General features: G+C 38.7%; 1 protein-coding gene and 1 pseudogene across 3 annotated transcripts in view; one reads left to right on the top strand and one right to left on the bottom strand.

Moving 5' to 3' along the window:
- Nucleotides 1–11,087, bottom strand: part of ATG5 (autophagy related 5) — a 132,783-nt gene extending 121,696 nt beyond the window's left edge. The window contains exons 1-2 of one of the 3 annotated variants that reach the window (XM_036248393.1): nucleotides 10,832–11,087; nucleotides 4,549–4,714 (exon numbers count right to left, since the gene is read on the bottom strand). In XM_036248393.1, the coding sequence (XP_036104286.1) occupies nucleotides 4,549–4,656 (108 nt within the window). In that variant the 5' untranslated portion in view covers nucleotides 4,657–4,714; nucleotides 10,832–11,087. Of the gene's footprint in view, nucleotides 1–4,548; nucleotides 4,715–10,563; nucleotides 10,586–10,831 lie in introns of those variants that run through there. The other 2 variants (XM_036248391.1, XM_036248392.1) reach the window with 2 other exon arrangements.
- Nucleotides 11,088–16,321: 5,234 nt separating this feature from the next.
- LOC118622098 lies at nucleotides 16,322–16,380 on the top strand (annotated as a pseudogene).
- The last annotated feature ends 3,898 nt before the right edge of the window (nucleotides 16,381–20,278 follow it).

Raw genomic sequence — 20,278 nt, 5'->3', positions numbered from 1 at the left:
AGCATCAAAGGATGAATCCCATGTTAATCACTAGTAGGAGTAATTAACTAGTCAGATGATAGGTCTGCTTGCCAAAATAGGAAGGAAATATGGCAGATGACCAGGTTGTTGTGGGTAAAAGATGAGTCCACTTTCAAACACACTCAGTTTGAATTCCTTCAAGATATCTAAGTGAGGATATCCACCAGACAGACAGTAAAATCTTGGGAGTTGTTAAGACAAAAATACTCAAGACATAAAAGTAGATTAAGAGGTATAGGGGGAAAAGCAAAGTGAAAAATAATAAAGATAAAGCTCCTAGAATGCCAACACTGAGGAACAAGCAGAGGGAAACCTAGCAAAGAAGACCACAAAAAAGCCCAGAAAGGTAGAAGCAAAACCAGGAATATAAGACAAGAGAGAACAGTACTGTACCACAAAATGGAGAACACTGTCAACAATTCATTCAAGAAAATGAAAATTCAAAAACTCGAGCCCTGGTCCGTGTGGCTCAGATGGTTGAAAGCTGTCCTGTGCACCTAGCGGGTGCTAGTTCAATTCCTGCTTAGGGCACACACCTGGGATTCGGGCTCCATCCCCAGTAGGGGGCGTGCAGGAGGCAGCCAATCAATGTTTCTCTCTCATCAATGTTTTTCTCTCTCTCACACCCTCTTCCTTTCTCTCTAAAATCAATAAAAAATATATATATAAAAACCAAACTAGGTTTGGCACAAAAGGTGTCATTAGTGATTTTGGCAAGAATAGTTCTACTATAGTAGTGAAAATGTGATTACAGTGAAGTGGTGGGAGGTGAGGAGACAATAAATATAGACAACCTTTTTAAAGTTTGGCTGTGAAGGGAAATCAAGAGGTTGAAAGACAGATGAGTCAACAGAGGGTTGTTTTAGAATAGGAAAGATTTAAAACAATATAAATGCTGTAAAGAAGAAGCCTGTAGATAGAAGTTGAAAGTAAAATAAACAGAGAAGCCAGCAGTGGGGACGGAAGAATCTCAGAAACCACCAGCTTTCTAAGAAGGCAGGAGATGGATCCAGAACACAGATGCAAGACTGGACCTTGCCTAGGAGGAAGGATACCTCTTCCAGTAACAGGAGAAAAGGTGAAATAAACATGTGTGAGTGCAAATAGGACTTGCAGACTTGATGGCAGAAAATTAAAGGAGGTCCTATCACATGGTTTCTATTTTGTTTGTGAAGTAGGAAATGAGGTCACTATTAAGGGTGAAAGTTGAGATCAGGGCTTAGAGAATAGTTATAATGGAGAAGAACAGAGACACCTGACTAAGGAAAGATAAAAGGACTCAGAATGATGCCATGTGTCTGACTGTGTGATTTCTTCTGGTAAAAGTCACAAAATATGAATCCAAATTAGTATGTTTTTACCTTAGATTATCTAAATGAAAAGCAACAGTTTAAATGAATACAACTGAAAAAAGAAAAACTGAAAAGCTGCCTAGTTTCTAACAAACTTTCTTCCTAACATTCTCGGCAAGACAGAATATAATTCTTAATGATAGGATGACCATAAGCTGAAAGATTTATGGGAAGACAACAAATCAAAATGCAGAAATAAGAAATTAACACTAATATGCTTTTCCAATGGAAACAGAAGACTATGAATAATAATTATTTAATTTGTAGATTTGGTATGAATGGGCATTTTAAATTAAATCTACTTTCTAAGAAATAAGCAAAAAGCATTATAAAAGTAAACTATATTCCAACTCCCCTATCCTTATTGCACGTGAACATAAACATAATACTTTTCTTTTTTAAATCCTCACCTGAGGACATTTTTCCATTTTTTGTTCAGATAGAGTAGGAGGGAGAGAAAGGAAGAGAGAGAGAAACCAACTAGAGCCAGGGACAAACTGCAACCCTGAGGTATGCGCCCCTAGCAGGAACCAAACCCAGGTCTCTCTGGACCGAAGGCCGGAGCTCCGACCACTGAGCAAAACCGGCCAGAGCCATAAGCATACTTTTCAAGTCATGGCGACAACCCTGAGCTTTGAGAATGTCTGGGAAAGAGGTACACCAGTTCTCAGGCCATATTTTTACCTCAGTTCATTCAGAATCTTTAAACCATTATCATTATAAACCAAAGCAATTCAAGGTACTTTCAAGCTTAATTTACATATCCAGACACATGTGAACTAAAACCATGTGGGCACTAAAATGCTCACCTATAATTGTAAGACTAACCACTAATGTTTTTGTATATTTTCTTCCTGTATCTATCAACTTACACACTTAAGTATATGTACACTTAAAGAGCAAAATCTGGATTGTGCTACATAATGTTAAACCCTAGTTTTTAAAAATATGTAATATTAAATAATAGGACCCAATACTCTTCAAAAATATAATCATAATGACTCAAAGTTTCTTTTGGATGAAAAATTAGGAAGAATTTTTTAAAAATTACCTATTAGATAAAACAATCCTCTTCCTCTTACCTTTTGTCACTTTGAATTCGATCAGAAATACTAGAAAACAACTTACATTCTAGTTCTCACAACTGTTCTCGCAACAGTCTTTTCATACTTAAACAGATTTACATATAAAGAATACTGCATTCTTTTCTTGAAATTTTTAACTGCAGTGTGTCAAACATTGTACTGATTCAAAAGTAAACAGACTTAAATTATATATTTCTCAGTTTTTGCCACTTTGACCAACTAGACACATATATTCCTTTGTGTATATACTATTAGAAAGCTACCCAAGGTTAAAAGTTTTCATTAAAATAAAAAATTCTAGTTTGCAAACAAAACATAAATGATATCCATATTATTAAAGAATTAGAAGAAAAATACATCTAACAAATAAAATTCTTCTAAAAACAAACTATGGCTATATTTTGTTTTTTTGTTTTGTTTTGTTTTATCCTCCCCCGAGGACATTTTTTGATATTTTGTTCAGATAGAGTGGGAGGGAGAGAGAGAGAGAGAGAGAGAGAGAGAGAGAGAGAAACGTCAATGTGAAAGGGACACATCGAGTGGTCACCATCCACACGACCCAACCAGGGCCGGGGACACACTGCAACCGAGGTACGTGCCCATAGCAGGAACTGAACCCGGGTCTCTCCAGACCGCAGGCCGATGCTCTAATCGCTGAGCCAAACCAACCAGAGCTATATTTTGTTTTTACGTAAGTTTTTCTAAAAGCAGAAAAGGAAACTGGTGAGATTTCCAGCAGTCTGACTTGCCACAGCTGGAACAGGCTCAGGAGCAATACTGCCTTCCAAACAGGCAAGGGAGACAGCAAAGGGAAAGCTTTATTAAGGTAAAACAAGAAATAGTCCAGAACCACCTGGCTGGTGTGGCTCAGTGGTTGAATGTCAACCCATGCACCAAGAGGTCACTGTTTTGATTCCCAGTCAGGGCACATGCCCAGGTTATGGGCCACATCCCCATTGGGGGGCATGCAGGAGGCAGCCAATCAATGTTCTCTCTCATCGATGTTTCTATCTCTCCCTCCCTCTCCCTTCTTCTCTCTCTAAAATCAACTTAAAACAAAACAAAACAGAAATAGTCTAGAACCACAAATACATTTCCCACTTTTCCAGATCCCCCTGGGTGAACGATATTATGTATACCTGAAATAGGAAAAGAAAAAACTCAAATAATGACAACCAAGAATGTCAATGTCTATTAGGGGCTATTCAGGAAACAGGCGGGATACTATTATTTCTGACAGATGTTTAAGTTCTGATTATATGGGCACTCAGAAAAAAAACAAAAAAAAAAACAGGCTAAATTCAGAAGATATTTGACATTCTTCATAATTTTTGTTTTCTTTATTGATTTTAGAGAGAGAGAAAAGGAGAGGGAGAGACAGAAACATCGATGAGAGAGAACATGGATTGGCCGCCTCCTGCATGCCCCACACTGCAGATCAGGCCCACAACCTGGGCATGTGCCCTGACCGGGAATTGAACTGGTGACCTCTTGGTGTATGGGTCGATGCTGAACCACTGAGCCACACCAGCTGAGCTGACATTCTTTTATAGAAAAGATAATATACTAACTCAAACCACAAGTCTATATACAATAATTTATATTATTAACTCAAACCACAAGTCTATATACAACAATTTGTTATTAAATAATATATTTTACATATTAGCTCATCAACATATGAAATCACATACATATGTTCGTATGTTCACTGAGCTATAATAAATTGTCAAATAGTTGCTTAGAACAACCTAAAGACAAAAAATCAAATCTGAACATATTATTTTCAAAATAGCTTCCTATAAAAAAACAGCAAATTATGACTCCATCATTATATCTAAGCATATGTGCATAAAAAAAGAAAGTCAAAAAGGTCTCATATCAAATATCAACAGTGGTTTTTCCCTTTGTGTGACAAGACTAGGGTAATTTTAATTTCATTCTTTTTGCTGATCTGTTTTCTAATTTTCCATAATAATCATGTACTAATTGAATAAAAAATCTTGAATAACAGCCTCCAGGCTCTTAGAGCTTTATTTATAAAAATAAACAAAGTTAGATATCCCATGTGACACCATCCACATACTTACATAATATGGTTCTGCCTCCCGTTCAGTTATCTCATCCTGATACAGGGTGAAGCACGTTGGAATTCTTCCAAACCACACATCTCGAAGCACATCTTTGTCATCTGTCATTCTTCCAGTGGTTAAAGCAGTACATATAGGCTAAATTCTTTTTTCAACCAAAGCTAAACTGAAAATAAAATGAGAAACATTAATCAGACCCTTACAAGGATGAATGAAACTGCTCTGAAATCAAGAAAGATTATAGGAAAAACTAAATGCCAAAATCAGTACAAATTCTAAATGCAGATACAATTTGTTTTAAAGGGCTCATAGATGTAACCAGTTCAAAATTACGACAGCCAAAGTGAAACTATAAGATGCATCATTCTCTCAAGCCTTATTTATCTAAAGTGAACCCTTTACTTAAGCCCTCTCCAAAATATCATCCACAATTATTCCTGCCCCATATTTTAACTTCTATTCCAGATAGTTCAGACTCTCCTTCTGGCGAAAACAAAAAACAAAAAAAACTACATCTCTGATCTTAAAAAAAAAATCTTTGGCAAACCTAATCCTATTCTAAATTTCATCCTGCCCATAATTTGGTTTCACCAATATTTCCAATCTTATTTACTGTATTTCTTTTTAAACCCTCTAACAAAACTGGTCCCTTAAAACATTGCTCTCTGCCCTACCACCTCCCTTGACTAGTATGTTCTCTCATCTGTTCAAATCCTACCTGCTCTGAAAATCTAGCTCACAATCCTATGACCCAATGAAACAGTGAAAGTTCTACTCTGAATTCAGAATATTCCCCATACCACAAATACAGCACTACATCTGCAAACAGAAATTTCTGAATATGGTAAAAGGATACAGCTTTTGACCTCTGTAATATCCAAGTGTCTTCCAGCACTAATATTCTACAACTAGGTAACACTACAATATACTGTTTGAGTAACTGCTGAAATAAATACTGCTGGTATCTGACTACTGAGATTCAACAGCCTTCTACATATAAACACACACACACACACACACACACACACACATTCTATCTTTCACAAGCTAGCTAATTTATAATTTATCATACTGTATCCTGTACAATCACTTTAAATAACTGTATTGTTTAGCCAAATATCAACTATTACTACTGAATTATTCAAGGAGTTTTTCCCTCTTCTTGCCCACTGACCAATGCCAAGTACATCAAGAATGCCATAAATTAGTCAGGGAGAGAAAAAAATTCAAATTCAAGTAGAGTCTAAATTTGTTTTGTTTTTTTTTCCTTTATTTTTTATTTATTTATTTTTTTAGAGAGAGGAAAGGAGAGAGAAGACAGAAATATCGATGAGAGAGAACACTGACTGGCTCCCTCCAGCATACCCCCACTGGGGATTTGGTCCACAACCTGGGCATGTGCCCTAAGAATCAAACTGGCGACCTCCTGGTGCATGGGTCGACGCTCGACCACTGAGCCACACCAGCCAGGCTACGGTTCTAAATTTGTATCACTATACTTAAGTATACCTTGGAGGTCAATTGGATGCAATGTCACCTACAGGTAAATAAACTGAAAGAGGTGAAAAAAATCTGCCCAACAAGAGCACTAATGAACACTCAAACCATAAGAACTCTGCTCACTTGAACTGAGCCCAGTGCTCTTTCCAGCATACCAGTGTTTTAACTTTTATGAAAATATATCCATTAACAAAACTGAACTCTTGAGAGGCGGTATGATGTGGAGGCTCAAAATGTAGAATATGAAACCAAATCACTGGGACTCAAAACCTAGCTCCACCACTTACTATGTGACCTCAACTAAGTCACTTAACTTCTCTCTGTTTTCTCATCTATAAAATAAAAATTGCAGTGCTTACCACATAAAATATATAAAAATTACATTAATACATATAAAGTACTTGGACCAATGCCTATACATAGTTCTATAAAGTATATCTATCATAATTTACAGATCCAACAAGAGCATATCTCAAAAAAATGTTTAAAAGTCCTAAAGACTCCAAGAACTAAGAATAATAAAAAGCATTATATAATATAAGCAGGAATTATAAAAGTAAAGGAAAATAACTAAAAATTATGCATTGAACATTGATAATAATCTTCAATATAAAGTCAATAAATATTTGATCATTTGATATGCCCAGCTTTGTGGCAGATGCCAAGGGCATATAAGATGATAATGATGGTGATAATAACAACTTTTTTAAAACCTTAGGCATTGCCCAGAAGGTAATACATCTAAATATACTAAACATACAATGCACTTTCATGTCCTTTCCATGGCTCTGCTCATGCTGGTGGTTACTTATCCTAATGTAGCCTTCTCCACTGTTTCTTTCCAACTTAGACATCCTTCAGTACCCAGCTCAAATACCCTTTCCATGCATGACTCAGGTAGAACCTGTTTCCTCACTGCACCTTTCTTTTCCTCTATTACAGCACTTATAAGCTTATAGTAAAGATTTTTTGTCTCTGATTCCTAATGTCATATTCTTTCCATCACACCATACTGATTGCCAACATGTTTTCCAATCCCACAATGTCCAAGGTTATAAATGAAATGTTACTTTCAGAGAGTTTTCATAAAAAAGGAGGGAGGGGAAGTAAAATATTAATGTATTAATATTAATATAGTGTTCAGGGAAGAGTTTTAAAAGACACGGAAATTGACAAATGGGTAGAATATGGACAGGCAAAGAGAAGAAGAAAAATATTCTAGGCAGACAAACTGGCATCGACAAAGGCAGCAAATGAGCAGAAGCAGTACATGTGCAAACATTTTTGGAAGCTCTAGGTTGGGAGAAGTAGACTTAAAAAAGTTGACATTGTGAAACGTCTTAATATCACACAAAGGTCCTGGGCAAGTCAATTCACTTCACTAAGTCTCAATTTCCTTACCTGTAAAATTCATCAAGCTATTCTTGGGGGCTGGGGGAGACTACAGTGTTTGACACAGTACTGAACACATATGAAGTACTGAGAAATAAATTACTATTCTTTTAATGTCAAATCTATGAATGTAAACTGAGACTAGATCATGAAGGATACTAAATGGAATACTGTGGGTTCTCAATTTCATCCAGTAAGTGTAGAGAGTCTGCATAGTTTTATAATGAAATAAAAACAACTAACTGGTAGCAGTGCACAAAAGGAGATCCCAAGTCAGAGAAAATATAACCAGGATGCAATTTTAGCAGCTAGGGCATATAATAATGAGTGCCTAACTTAGAATGGTAGCAGTGGAATGAGAGACAGATATGAGGTCTTTCCAAGAAAGAACAGAAGTTGGTGAAAAACTGGCTGAGGAACAAAGTACAGGACAGAAGAGATTTGATTGCTGAAAGCAGGCTATAAAGGTAGGTAGGTTAAGGGGTTTTGATATCAGATTAACATGGGTTTAAACCCTGACTTCCATCTATAAGCTGTGTGGTCCTTGGACAACAAATCTGACATCTCTGAACTTCATATCTGTAAATGGAAGATAATTCTAATTTCAGAGAGCTCTTAGTGTTTAGCATCTGGTTGCCACTTAATAAATGGTATATGTATTTAATATATGGTTTCTTTGTGCTTCCATGGCCCCTCTGCTTGAACATCCTTTCCCTCTTCTTTTGCCAAACTCTCAATCCTCTTTTAAGAGTCGGTTTAACACCAGCTCCTTGGGAAGCTTTCAGCTAAGCAACTTCTAATCTAATTACTTCTATAATAGCATGTTATAACCATGCATTGCAGATATGTTTATCTTATCTGTCTCTTGCCTCTCCTTATACTGAACTGAGAGTTCCCTGACAGCAGAAACTAGATACCTTTTTATTCACAATATTAGCATAATTAGCACATAGCAGGCTCTGGAATTTTTGTTGAACTGGAAAATATAGAGAAATATATAAAAATAAAGTTATACTAGCTACTTCAAAAGCTTTTCCAGTCCAGGTGTGGCTCAGTGGTTGAGGGTCGACCCATGCACCAAGAGGTTGCCGGTTCAATTCCCAGTCAGAACACATGCCCAGGTTGTGGACCTGATCCCCAGTGATGGGCATGCAGGAGGTAGTCAATCAATGTTCTCTCTCATTGATGTTTCTCTCTCTCCTTCTCCCTTTCTCTCTTCCTAAAAAAAAAAAAAAAAAATCAATAAAGGAAAAATAAATGTTTTTTAATTAAAAAATTTTCCAAACCAGTACAATTACACTTTTATTCTTCCACTGTCCTATAGCACCATTTCATATCACAGCTCTCCTCAAATTTTCACATCTACTTTCACCCAGCTCAGGCCCTGGTTTGTATTTCCTTCTACATTGTATCTAAATATCAGTGATTCTAAACAAGGGTTTTAATGAACAGTCCCACCCTACCCTGGAGGAGTAGTAAAAAAAAAAAAAAAAAACTCACCTACTCCAAAAGTGGAAGGCCCCGAGGCTCAGTTCTTAAACCACCCCTTTGGAGCTCTCCCATGACTTTAAATGACACTTATACATGAACAATTCCCACATTTATATTTTGAACTCCAGTTTCGTTAACAGCTACTGCATATTGACATTTCATTTGAAAATGTAGCATGTTGCAAAACTTAATGATTTCAGATCTTCCTCCTTCCCCTCCCTATTTACTCTGTGGTCTTCCTGAAATTACTTAGTGCTAACTCTATTCTTTAGTGATCAGGCTCTAAATTTTGGGGTCATCCTTGACCCCTCTTCACATCTGATGACTCTAGCTTAGACACTAGTCAAAAAAAAACACACAAAAAAAACTCTGCATTTCTCACCACCTCCACTATTACCACCAATCCAAGTCACCATGACCTTTAACCTGGAAATATGCAACAGCCTACAAATAGGTCTCATTTCTGCCCTGCTGTAAACAGACAACATAACAATCAGAAAGATCCTTTTAAACACAAGTAAGATCAGTTTACTCTTTATTCAAAGCTCTTACAAGTCCTACAAGGCTATACAGGACCTGACCCAATTCTGACTTGATTCTTTACTTCTCTCCCCACTTGTTCACTCAGTTCCAGCCAAACTAGCTGGAATACTCCAGCCTTTGTGGCTGCTCTAATGGCTCTTTCCATTACATTCATAGGCACACTTCTTTATCACTTTTAGGTCTCTGCTCAAATATCACCTCTTCTAAGGCTACCACTGCAATTTCCCATGCATGCCACCAGCATTCCCTTTCATTGCTTTATATTTTTTTTCTCTAGCACTTCCCACCACCTGATACACATATTTTAATTAATGTTTATGTTATCTTCCCTCCTACCCCCAAGGTGAACTTCATGATGGCAGGGATTTTTATTGTTTTGTTTACTTTTTGCTTAGTGCCTGTTACATAACAGGCACTCCATATTTGTTAAATTAATAAAGCTGACCAACACCTGAAGTGTATGCATTATTCTAAAAACTTCTATCCATCTAATACCATTTTGTTCATTTTACCCAATTTTAACATGGAACATTTTTGAGGATCAAAGCACAAACTTAAATCTAGTGCAAAATGCTAAAATTCCCCTCCAATACTACCCTCAGCCCAACATCTTTACTTTCAAATTCAACCAATAAGTCCTTCTATGGAAATCACAAATAATTCAGTTCAAAGTACCCACAGTCCCCAAAACTCTGAGATTTATCAAGTGAATTCTGAAAGGCCTTGGAAGTTCAGTGCTGTATGATGGTCTCTGGATTAGGACTCTTGCTGAAGACCTGCTGTGCCTTCCCATCCCTCAGAAAAATCTGGAACCAATCCAGTTTCCCTCGGTCCCTCAAGTTCTTCATGTATGATTCGAAAATAATCCTAAGTATAATTAAAGTACGTGAAAATACTTTGCCAACAGAAAATGGCTTTGTTAGCACTAAACATTATTAAAATGAGACTGAATAAATGCCGTTGAAAAAATAAATGGGAGGAAATACCGAATTCGGACAGAATTGAACTGCCTGTGAAATAAATGATTTAAATAACTGTTCCACGAAAAGTGCAGGTTTTGAACTAAACTCTAGAGCCTGGGCTTCCTACCTTAGTAAGGCACAGCCGTATTCCCCGAGAGAGACCGCACACACTACACCCTCCGGCCACCCGCGGGATCCGGGGGCGACGTCTGGCCAGCCCCACCTCCCCCGGAGGAGCCACCCTTCCCCGCCACCGCCGCCCGGGGGAGCGTTCCTCTAGCCTGCCATTCGCCCCTCCTTCTTACCACACCTACCTGGCATCTCCCTACCCTCCTCCTTCGGGCATTTCCTCATTCTGGGGGTGGGGGTGGGGGTGACACACACACACACCCTACCAGAAGCGCCGGCTCCTCCTCTGGCTTCCCGCACCGGTGAGGATGATGGGGTCCCCAGCTCTGGCCCGGCGGCGGCGCAGGATGCTTGACACACAGCCCCGCAGAGGCGCGAGCCAGGAGTCCCCGGAGCCCGCGCAGCTGCTGAAGGCACCGGCGAGGTGGTCGGAGCCGAGCCCCGCTGCACTTCCGCCCTCCGAGATCCAGCAAATAACAACCCGCAGCGCCGCAGAGCCCTGGAAGCCCACCCCAAGTCCAGTTACCCTCGGCGCCCGGAGATGACGTCACGAGACCCCACGTGGCCCGCACTCCGCCCTCCGAGTTCGACCCAGCCCCGGGAGGAGGCCGGAGCCGCGCTTGAGCATGCGCGGACGCAGCGGAGCGCAGGAGTGTGGGGGCAAAGCCCTGGCGAGTTCACAGCTTGTGCCTCAGAGTCTCTCCCCTTTGGCGTTGTCATCGCCATTTGGGGAGGTTAATGTAACAGTTCTGTAAGAGCAGAGAGTTTTGGAGCTTGATTGCAGCATCCCTTTCCTGCCTTCGCCGAAGAATTTTAATAAAACGTTGGTTTACAAAGTGTTTTTATATCTGTTTTCTCATTGTTCTAAACTATGACAGAGCCACAGCAGAGATAAATAGCCGCATTTAACAGACTAAAATACGTGAGTACTGAAGTCTTCCCATCCATCCAATAGTATCTAAATTCCTGTTTGTGAAAACAGGCAATTAGTAAACTTAACTCCTAAAGAGTGAATTAGATCTATCCAGAAGCCTTACTGGGCATTTAATGGTTTTCCCTTCATTAAGCTTGCCATACAACGTAAAGCTATGGCTAGGTAAATACAGTGCTGAGACTCAAAACAGCTTCCTGATGATTGGAAAGATTAGAGAAATCCTAGTTGTAGCCATAGGATTCTTTTTAAAAAACTACTCTTCTTGGAGGTTGACTAGTCCAATAATTTTCAAATGGCAAATCACAACCTAATGGTGGTGGGTCATCAAATCAAGTTAGGAGGTCATGATTAGCACTTTAAAAATTTGTTTTTAATTAATTTTTTTTTTGAGAGAGAAAGAGAAACATCAATTTGTTGATCCACTTATGTTTTTTATAAAGTGCCCAACTTTATTTTTTATTTTTTTAATTATTTTGTCAATCCTCACCAGAGGACACTTTTCCATTAATTTCCAGAGGGGGGAGGGCCAGCATCCAGGTGAGAGAGACACTTCTGTTGGATTGGTTACTTCCCACACAACCCGGCCCAAAACCAGGGATCTAGTCTGCAACCCAGGTACAAACCCTTGACCAGGAAATTGAACCCACAACCCTTGGTCCACAGGCCAACACTCTAACTGCTGAGCCAAATGGGCCAGGGCTTGATCCACTTATTTATGCATTCATTGATTGCTTCTTGTATGTGCTCTGACCGGGGACCAAACCTGAAACCTTGGCTTATTAGGAAGATGCTCTAACCAATTGAGCTACCTGGCCAGGGCCATGACTAGCACTTTTTAAAATAAATAAAATATAAAATATTGGCATGCTTCACTCATGTTAAGGGTAAAAAAATGTTTCCTGAAGTTATTATTTAAGTATGTAAGTGGTACACACTTGTTAGGAGTGTGAAATAAATTTCTTGGTGTGGGTAGCAGTCAAAAGTTTGAAAAATAGTTTGGTCCACTCTACTGACTCAATGCAGAATTCCCCTCTACAGCATCCCCAACGCGTAGCCATTAGCCTCTGTAAAAAAGCTCTTGGGATTAACATGCCCTAGATTTCCAAAGATATCCCAAATTATATGGAATTTACTCTGAAATGTATCCTAAAAATTAGATGGATTGATGGATGGATAGATAGATAAATATGTGATAATACAAGTACAGTAAAATGTTAATGGTAGAATCGAGGTGGTGAGTATATGGGCATTCGCTGTAAAATGCTTTCTACTTTGCTGTACTGTATGTTTGAAAATTTTTCTAATTAAATGTTGGGAGGAAACTATGTATGGAGAACCTAATAGGAAGAACATGATTATATTGAACTGAAATCCAGCTTCATGTGACTTTTAAGAACTGACCTCATTCTCTTCCTTCCTCCCCTTGTTCCTGTCCCACCCTGTGACTAGAACGTACAATAGAAATATTTAACCTCAATTCTAATAGACAGTACTTCATATATGAAAAGTAGTTCTCATGCCCCATAACCCACTCAGGGATAAGCACTGTCAGCTTTTTTCAGCCATTCCTCACATTACATCTCTTCTCTGGATATGGTCGAGTTTTAAATAGTTGTACTCTTGCCCGTCTCATGATTATGCTCCTACAGCAAAACTTTGGAAATAAGAATTCTATATTTGTTCTCTGTCATTTCCAATTGTTAACATTATTTTTTCTCAATCAATGGCACTGCATATTTTCAATTTTTTTTTAAATGAAAATAACTTTTAAAGAGTTCTTTTACATTGGATTTACCATTTCCCCCAAGCTGTAACTCATTCTGGGGTACTCTCGGGCAGCTGTTTGACTTGTATGAACTTGCGTATAAAGTCCTCCTTTCACCAAAATTCTGGATTCAAAGGAAAGACTCCAGAAAAGTCTCTGTTAATAATATGCTTTCTTCTCAGTGTAAGTTTGCAGTTTCGTATGCTTCACAACCTGTAAGACTCAAAGCCATGGGAACTATAACATTTTTTTGCTCTAAATTTATTTAAATCTGCTTTCCTAAACTCTGTGTCTCTATCACCCCCATGAAGTCTAAAATGCCATTACCTCCTGGCCCTTACTCTCCCATCCACTCTCTTATCTCCAATCTGCTGGTTTTAGAGGATGAGTTAGTTAAATCAAATGTAACTCTACTACATCAGCTCTAGCTCCTCTGACTGCACTCTAAACCAGTAGGATGACCTCCTAACTGGTCTTCTTGCCCCAGTCTTGCTCCACTTGCCCCAGGCGCTGTCTATATTTGACTTCAATGTCAATCACAGTGGATTAGCTAAAATGCACTCTAACCATGTCACTCTGACACTTTCAACCTTTTAGTGATTCCTTCTGGGAAAATTCCTAGTTTCTTAGCATAATCAACCGGTTTCTTCCTTCTAAAGCCTCATTTCCCGGTACTCCTGCCTTACACTTTGAACAGCAATAGTAGAAAACGTTTTGTAGTTCTGTGCACTCAGGCTGTGTCGCTTCTATGCCGTTGCTCCTACTCTCCTTGCTGCCTAACATGCCCACCAGACCCATCACTACAATCCTTCTTCCTCATTTGACATATACCACTCATTCTTCATGACTCATTTCAGGTGTTGGAATGTTTGCCCGGATCCAACCCATTTGGGTTAGGTGCTCTTCATAGCTCCCTCAATCATTTGTTGAATCCCCCATGCCAGCGCAATGTCTGGGATTCAGTAAATGTTGAAATAAACTAAACTGAACATTAGCTTTCTTCTATGGTTCCTAAGACTTTCACTTTATGAACCAAATTCTTCCTCATAGCTTAGAGTTTAAGTAGAAAGTAGTGGTTTCCTTTCCTACTTCATCAATTTCAGAGTTATCAGCAAGGGAAGTTGAAAGTCATTGAGGTAACTACCATTAGCAGGGTGGGAGTCCCACAGTCGCCTGCCTGGCAGTCAAGGATCTCCACCACTACTACATTCTGTCTCCAAGCCAGTTTTGTGATCTGCACGGGGAAGGCATTGTTGCTTCTTCCATCTGGCTGCGCACTCTGCATTGTATTCCCAGACCACAACCACATTTCTGTTCTTCTATCCTTTTATTCTTACTGAAATTACTCCTCTCACATAATTCCATTCTAGAATGGAAACTCCTAGGAAGCAAGGATAAATTTCTATATATAAGAGGCTGTAAACTGGAGTTCTACCAGGCCAGAACTGGACTGTTGGAATGACACTGTAATGCACTTGAACCTACTTTGGCATACACACTGTGATATTAGGCACATACTAGTTTAAGCTTCAGTTCTGGTTGCCCAGACTGAGAATTCCATGCTCCAGACGTGATCAGGTACCAGCATCAGAAAGACCACACTCCAGAAGCAGCTATCACAAGGATGTATATTATCACTATCTTGATCCACACCACATGGTTTGCTAGTTAGCGTAGCAAATGTCAGGAATTGGTTTTTATTTTTTGGCTTGCTCTAACGTATGATAACTGTTAGAAATGGGATTTAATTTGTGAAATTATCAGTACAATATTTAAGATATGTGGATTGAATAAAACATTTTAGAAATTCTTGCCACCCTTGATGAGTAGAGTAGAGGAATTCATGAAGCCTGCAACTCAATCCCTAAATTTTCTTGTGTTCTATAAGTGTTATAGAATTCAGCCTCAGGAATGGTGTTACATCTGCTTTAAGAGAACTTTTCTTGCAAGAAGGTAGTGAGAGCACCTTTTAAGGGCAGAGGGTCGGGGGTCTTATCAAGCTTACATAAGAGGTTGGATGAACTGTTTTGTTTGATAAATGTCTATGTGCATCAGAATTTGGTTTGAGGTTGGCTTCCATTATAATCTCATATCCAGATTATGGGGAAGTAATTAATCCTCACTCACCTCAATTTCTTTGTGGCTGTGGCTATCTATTGAAAAGACCCTGAGAGTTAGACCTGACGAAATTAGTCTTGGTGAGTTATCAAAATTGGTGGGTATACAGTTGATCCTTTTATAATACAAGGGTTAGGGGTGCCAACCCTTGTGCAGTTGAGAATCTGCATATAACTTTTGACTTCCCTCAAAACTTAACTGTTAATAGCCTACTATTGACTGGAAGCCTTGTAGAAAACATAAACAGTTCATTAACACATATTTTGTATGTTAAATGTAGTATATGCTGTATTCTTACAATAAATAAAGTACGCTAGAGAAAAGAAAATGTTAAGAAAATCATAAGGTAAATAAAATACATTTAGAATATTTGTTGAAAAAATCCACATATAAATAGACCCAAAGTTCCAACCTGTATCATTCAAGGGTCAACTGTATTCTCTTTGCTCCTTAAAATATTTTTAAAACTCTTTAAAAAAATGTAATGGTAACAGATTTCACAAAATTTAGATTTCTGGCTTATGCTGAGAGTCTGACAATCTTGGGCTCACAAGACCACCTGGCACTGGAGTGGAGCAGCCACTGCCTGTTTATGTTGGGCATGCCCTATACCTTACTGCTGTCCCCACACGATCACTTATTTGGACATAAAATTACTTGCCTGGACACTAGAGGTATTGGACTTAACACTCCTGTATAGCTCTTCATATTTCTAAGGCACTACCTACCTCAGTTTTTTGCACATAGGTAGATATTAATGTTGAACAAAGACCAAAACAACTAGTCCAGGAAGCATTATACTGACAAACTTAACACACATTTTAATTGCTCATATTTAACACATAATTGCTCATAACACACATTTAATTGATCATATTTATGCTTCTAAGATTTTACTTTTAAGCAATTCTAAGAACACATGGTTGAAAGTTGGGATAGTAGTGCTTACAGCTCTTTTGAATTTGTCTAGCAGTTCTGGTTTTTACCAGAAGGTCCTTAAAAAAAGAAAAGAAAAGAAAGTTGGGATAGGATCATTATATACTATAACATTATTAGTGTTTTCTCCTATGAGGTGAGAGACCATTTGGAGGATTCAAATATTATTTTGAGACTTTCCATGCTCAACAGTCATACAATTTCATTTGTATTTATTTAATTGGCATTCTGCAGTCAATCCAGGAGCTTGATAGACTCCTTTAGCTTTTATATTTTTATTATCGATTTGAGAGTGATAAAGGGAGAGAGACATCAGTTTGTTGTTCCACTTATTTATGCATTCATTGATTGCTTTTTGCATGTGCCCTGACTTGAGATCAAACCTGCAGCCTTGATGTATTGGAGCAATAGTCTAACCAACTGAGCTACGTGGTCAGAGCCTTTTGAGCTTTAATGATAGACTTTTATTCACTTTGTCATTCAGTGGTTTAAACATTTCTTGAGTTCACATATCATGTGCTTAGTAAAGTGAAAATAGCTCTTAAACAACAGCAAAGAAACCCAAAATTTGAATATGTATTTTAAGGTAAAAATTTGGAACACTTTCCTTATGAATACCATCTCATGTACTATATGTAACTGTATCACTGCTACAGATAAAATGTGGGATCCTATTGAAAACATTGTGGTATAAACCCGTATGATTATAGTTACTCAGCTCTTTTTATCTTCTTGTCTACACAGATGGAGTGGATTAAAGAAATATGACATATATTCTTTGGAAATACTATATAAAATGATTTGACTCTTCCCATGTGAATATTTTTCTATAAAAAGCTCTTATTAAAAGCTGGGACAAATAGGGAAGAGATAAACCACAGAACTTATATGCATGTACGCATAACCGATGGACACAGACAACAGAGCCGGGTAAGGGGTGGGGGGATGGGGAAGAGGGTGTCAATGGGGAAAAAAAGGAGAAACATCTGTAACAAAAATAAATTAATAAAAAAAACTGGGACAAATAAGTCAGGCAGTTTTCAATCTGTTTTTTCAATGAGTACAGAAGAAAAATAGCCTAGGAAGTTTAAAAGTTAAGAGGAAGTCTTTTTTAAAAACCCTGAACAGCCTCACTCTTGAAAGAGCAAAATAAATCCTTGCAATACCATGTTGTTGTCACCAGATGTCACAAACGACCAGATGTAAAGCTCAGTGCTTCCCAGCCAACAAGGCCAGTTAACAGCACCCTCCATGACGTAATAAGGTTTCCCAATAGGAAACCTCTGGTTACCTTAACAGATCTTGTGAAAGCCTAAAAAGTTTCCTAAAACAAAATTATCTCAATTTGAAAAAAAACAAACAAAAACCCACTTTCTAAACCTTTTCAATGCTGATAAAATACCTTTCAAATTCATTTTCCTCTCCTTCGCATTCTGCTCTTGAATCATAAGATAGTGCAGCATAGCATAGCTGAGGACATGGGCCCGTATCTGACATCTATTACCTATGTCGCCACAGGTAAAATCATTCAACCAGGACCGACTACATAATTCGCCACGGTCAATGCAAAATGAAAATGAGACCCTTTGTTAAGAAAGAGAATTTCAAGATGGCGACAGCTGTGTTACATCGAGCTCTGTGCCATTGAACAGGTCGCTCGCCGGAGAACCTGGCTGGTACGAGCTTCTCCAAGTCTCCCCTTCTCCATTGTTCTTAAGGTAAAATGCAGGTAAAGATAATGCCTGCTTCACAGACTTATTGTGAAGATTATGTGGGATGATGCTCATAAAGCATGTATCAGAGTATTGGCACCTAGTGCCATAAATGGGAGCTGTTGTTTTTATGTCCTTTGTTACACTCTGTGCCTCCTCTCCCCCTCACCAACCCATTTACGATCTGCTGCCAGAGCAATCATCTTTAGCACAGTTCTAATTTTGCCCCTGCTGTGGTTTTACAAAAACCAATCATCACTGCCTACAGAAAAAAAAAAAATCTAAATTTCTTGGTCTAATCCTAACCCAGTTTGCCAGCTGTATCACACATCACCTGTCTGATTCCCTGGCCTCTGTCTGACCTCACTCACCCTGTGCCTTTGCTTACCCTGTTCCCTCTGTTGGAAATGCCCTCGCCCCAGGGATGTAGGGAAAACATGAGTCAAAGAGTTGCTTACAACCTAAACTGGGAAACAATATTACACAGAGATTTTGCAACAATTCAAATCAGGACAAAAAGGATAATCAAGGGAAACAATGTCATGAAAGTTCAGAAGTAGAAGTTATGACTGAAAGAGTACTTTTTAAATTTTATTTATGTATTTATTTTTTATTGTTGAAAGTATTACAGCCCTGGCCGGTTTGGCTCAGCGGTTAGAGCGTCGGCCTGCGGTCCTGAGAGACCCGGGTTCGGTTCCCGCTAAGGGCACGTACCTCGGTTGCAGTTTGTCCCCAGCCCTGGTTGGTTGTGCGGGTGGCAACCACTCGATGTGTCCCTTCACATCGATGTTTCTCTCTCTCTGTTCCTCTCTCTCCCTCCCACTGAACAAAAAATGGAAAAATGTCCTCGGGTGAGGATTAAAAAAAAAAAAGAAAGTATTACAGATATTCCCCATTGACGCCTTCCTTCCCGCTCCCCACCCCCTCCTTTCCCCAACTAAATGTCTGTGTCCCTTGGTTGTGCACATATGCATATAAGTTCTTTGGTTTATCTCTCCCCGCCCCTCCCACTCTCCATCTCTCTGAGGTGTGTTAGTCTGTTCCCTAGTTCCATGACTCTGAATCTCTTTCAGTTGACAGCTTATTTTGTTCATTATGTTCCACAGATAAATGAGATCACGTGATACTTGTCCTTCTTTGGCTGGCTTATTTTGTTCACCATAATACCCTCCAGATCCCTCGGGTAAGAGATCTTTCTTTCTTACAGTTGCATAGTACTCCATTGTGTATATGTACCACTGCTTTTTTATCCACTCATCTGCTGCTGGGCACTTGAGCTGTTTCCAGATCTTAGGAATTATAAATAGTGCTGCTATGAAATAGGGGTGCATATATTCTTTCTGATTGGTGTCTCAGGCTTCTTAGGATATATTCCAAGAAGTGGGATCACTAGGTCAAATGGCAGTTCCATTTTTAATTTTTTGAGGAAACACAATATTGTTTTCCATAGTGGCTGTACCAGTCTGCATTCATTCCCACCAGCAGTGTACTAGAGTCCCCTTTTCTCCACATCCTTGCCAGCACTTGTTGTTTGAGGATTTGTTAATGGCCAACATTCTGGCAGGTGTGAGGTGACATCTCATAGTTGTTTTAATTTGCATCTCTCTGATGATTGGATATGTTGAGCATTTTTTCATATGTCTCCTGGCCATTTGTATGTCCTGTTTGAAGAAGTGTCTATTCAGGTCCTCTGCCCATTTTTTAATTGGATTGTTTGTCTTCCTTTTATTGAGTTGTATGAGTATTCTATATATTTTGGATATAAACCCCTTATCTGATGTATCATTGGCAAATATGTTCTTCCAGGGAGTGGGTTCCCCCCAAAAAAGACCAAAAAAAAAAAAAAACAAACAAACCAGAGAGTGCGTTTCCTTTTCATTTTGATGCTGGTTTCTTTTGCTGTGCAGAAGCTTTTTAGTTTGATGTAGTCCCATTTATTTTTTCTTTTGTTTCTCTTGCCCTATGTGGTATCAGTGAAAATTCTGCTATGTATGATGTCTGAGATTTTTCTGCCTACATTTCTTCTAAGATTTTTATGGTTTCACAGGTTACATTTAAATCTTTTATTCATTTTGAGTTTATTCTTGTGTATGGTATAAGTTGGTGGCCCAGTTTCATTTAGCTGTCTAATTTTCCCAACATCATTTATTGAAGAGACTGTCTTTACTCCATTGTATGCTATTGCCACCTTTGTCAAATATTAATTGTGCATACTATTTTGGATCGATATCTGGGTTCTCTGTTCTGT

This window comes from Molossus molossus, unplaced genomic scaffold, assembly GCF_014108415.1.
Source record: "Molossus molossus isolate mMolMol1 unplaced genomic scaffold, mMolMol1.p scaffold_m16_p_8, whole genome shotgun sequence".
NCBI classification, from domain to species: Eukaryota; Metazoa; Chordata; class Mammalia; order Chiroptera; family Molossidae; genus Molossus; species Molossus molossus.
This window is presented reverse-complemented; position numbering and strand designations above follow the sequence as displayed.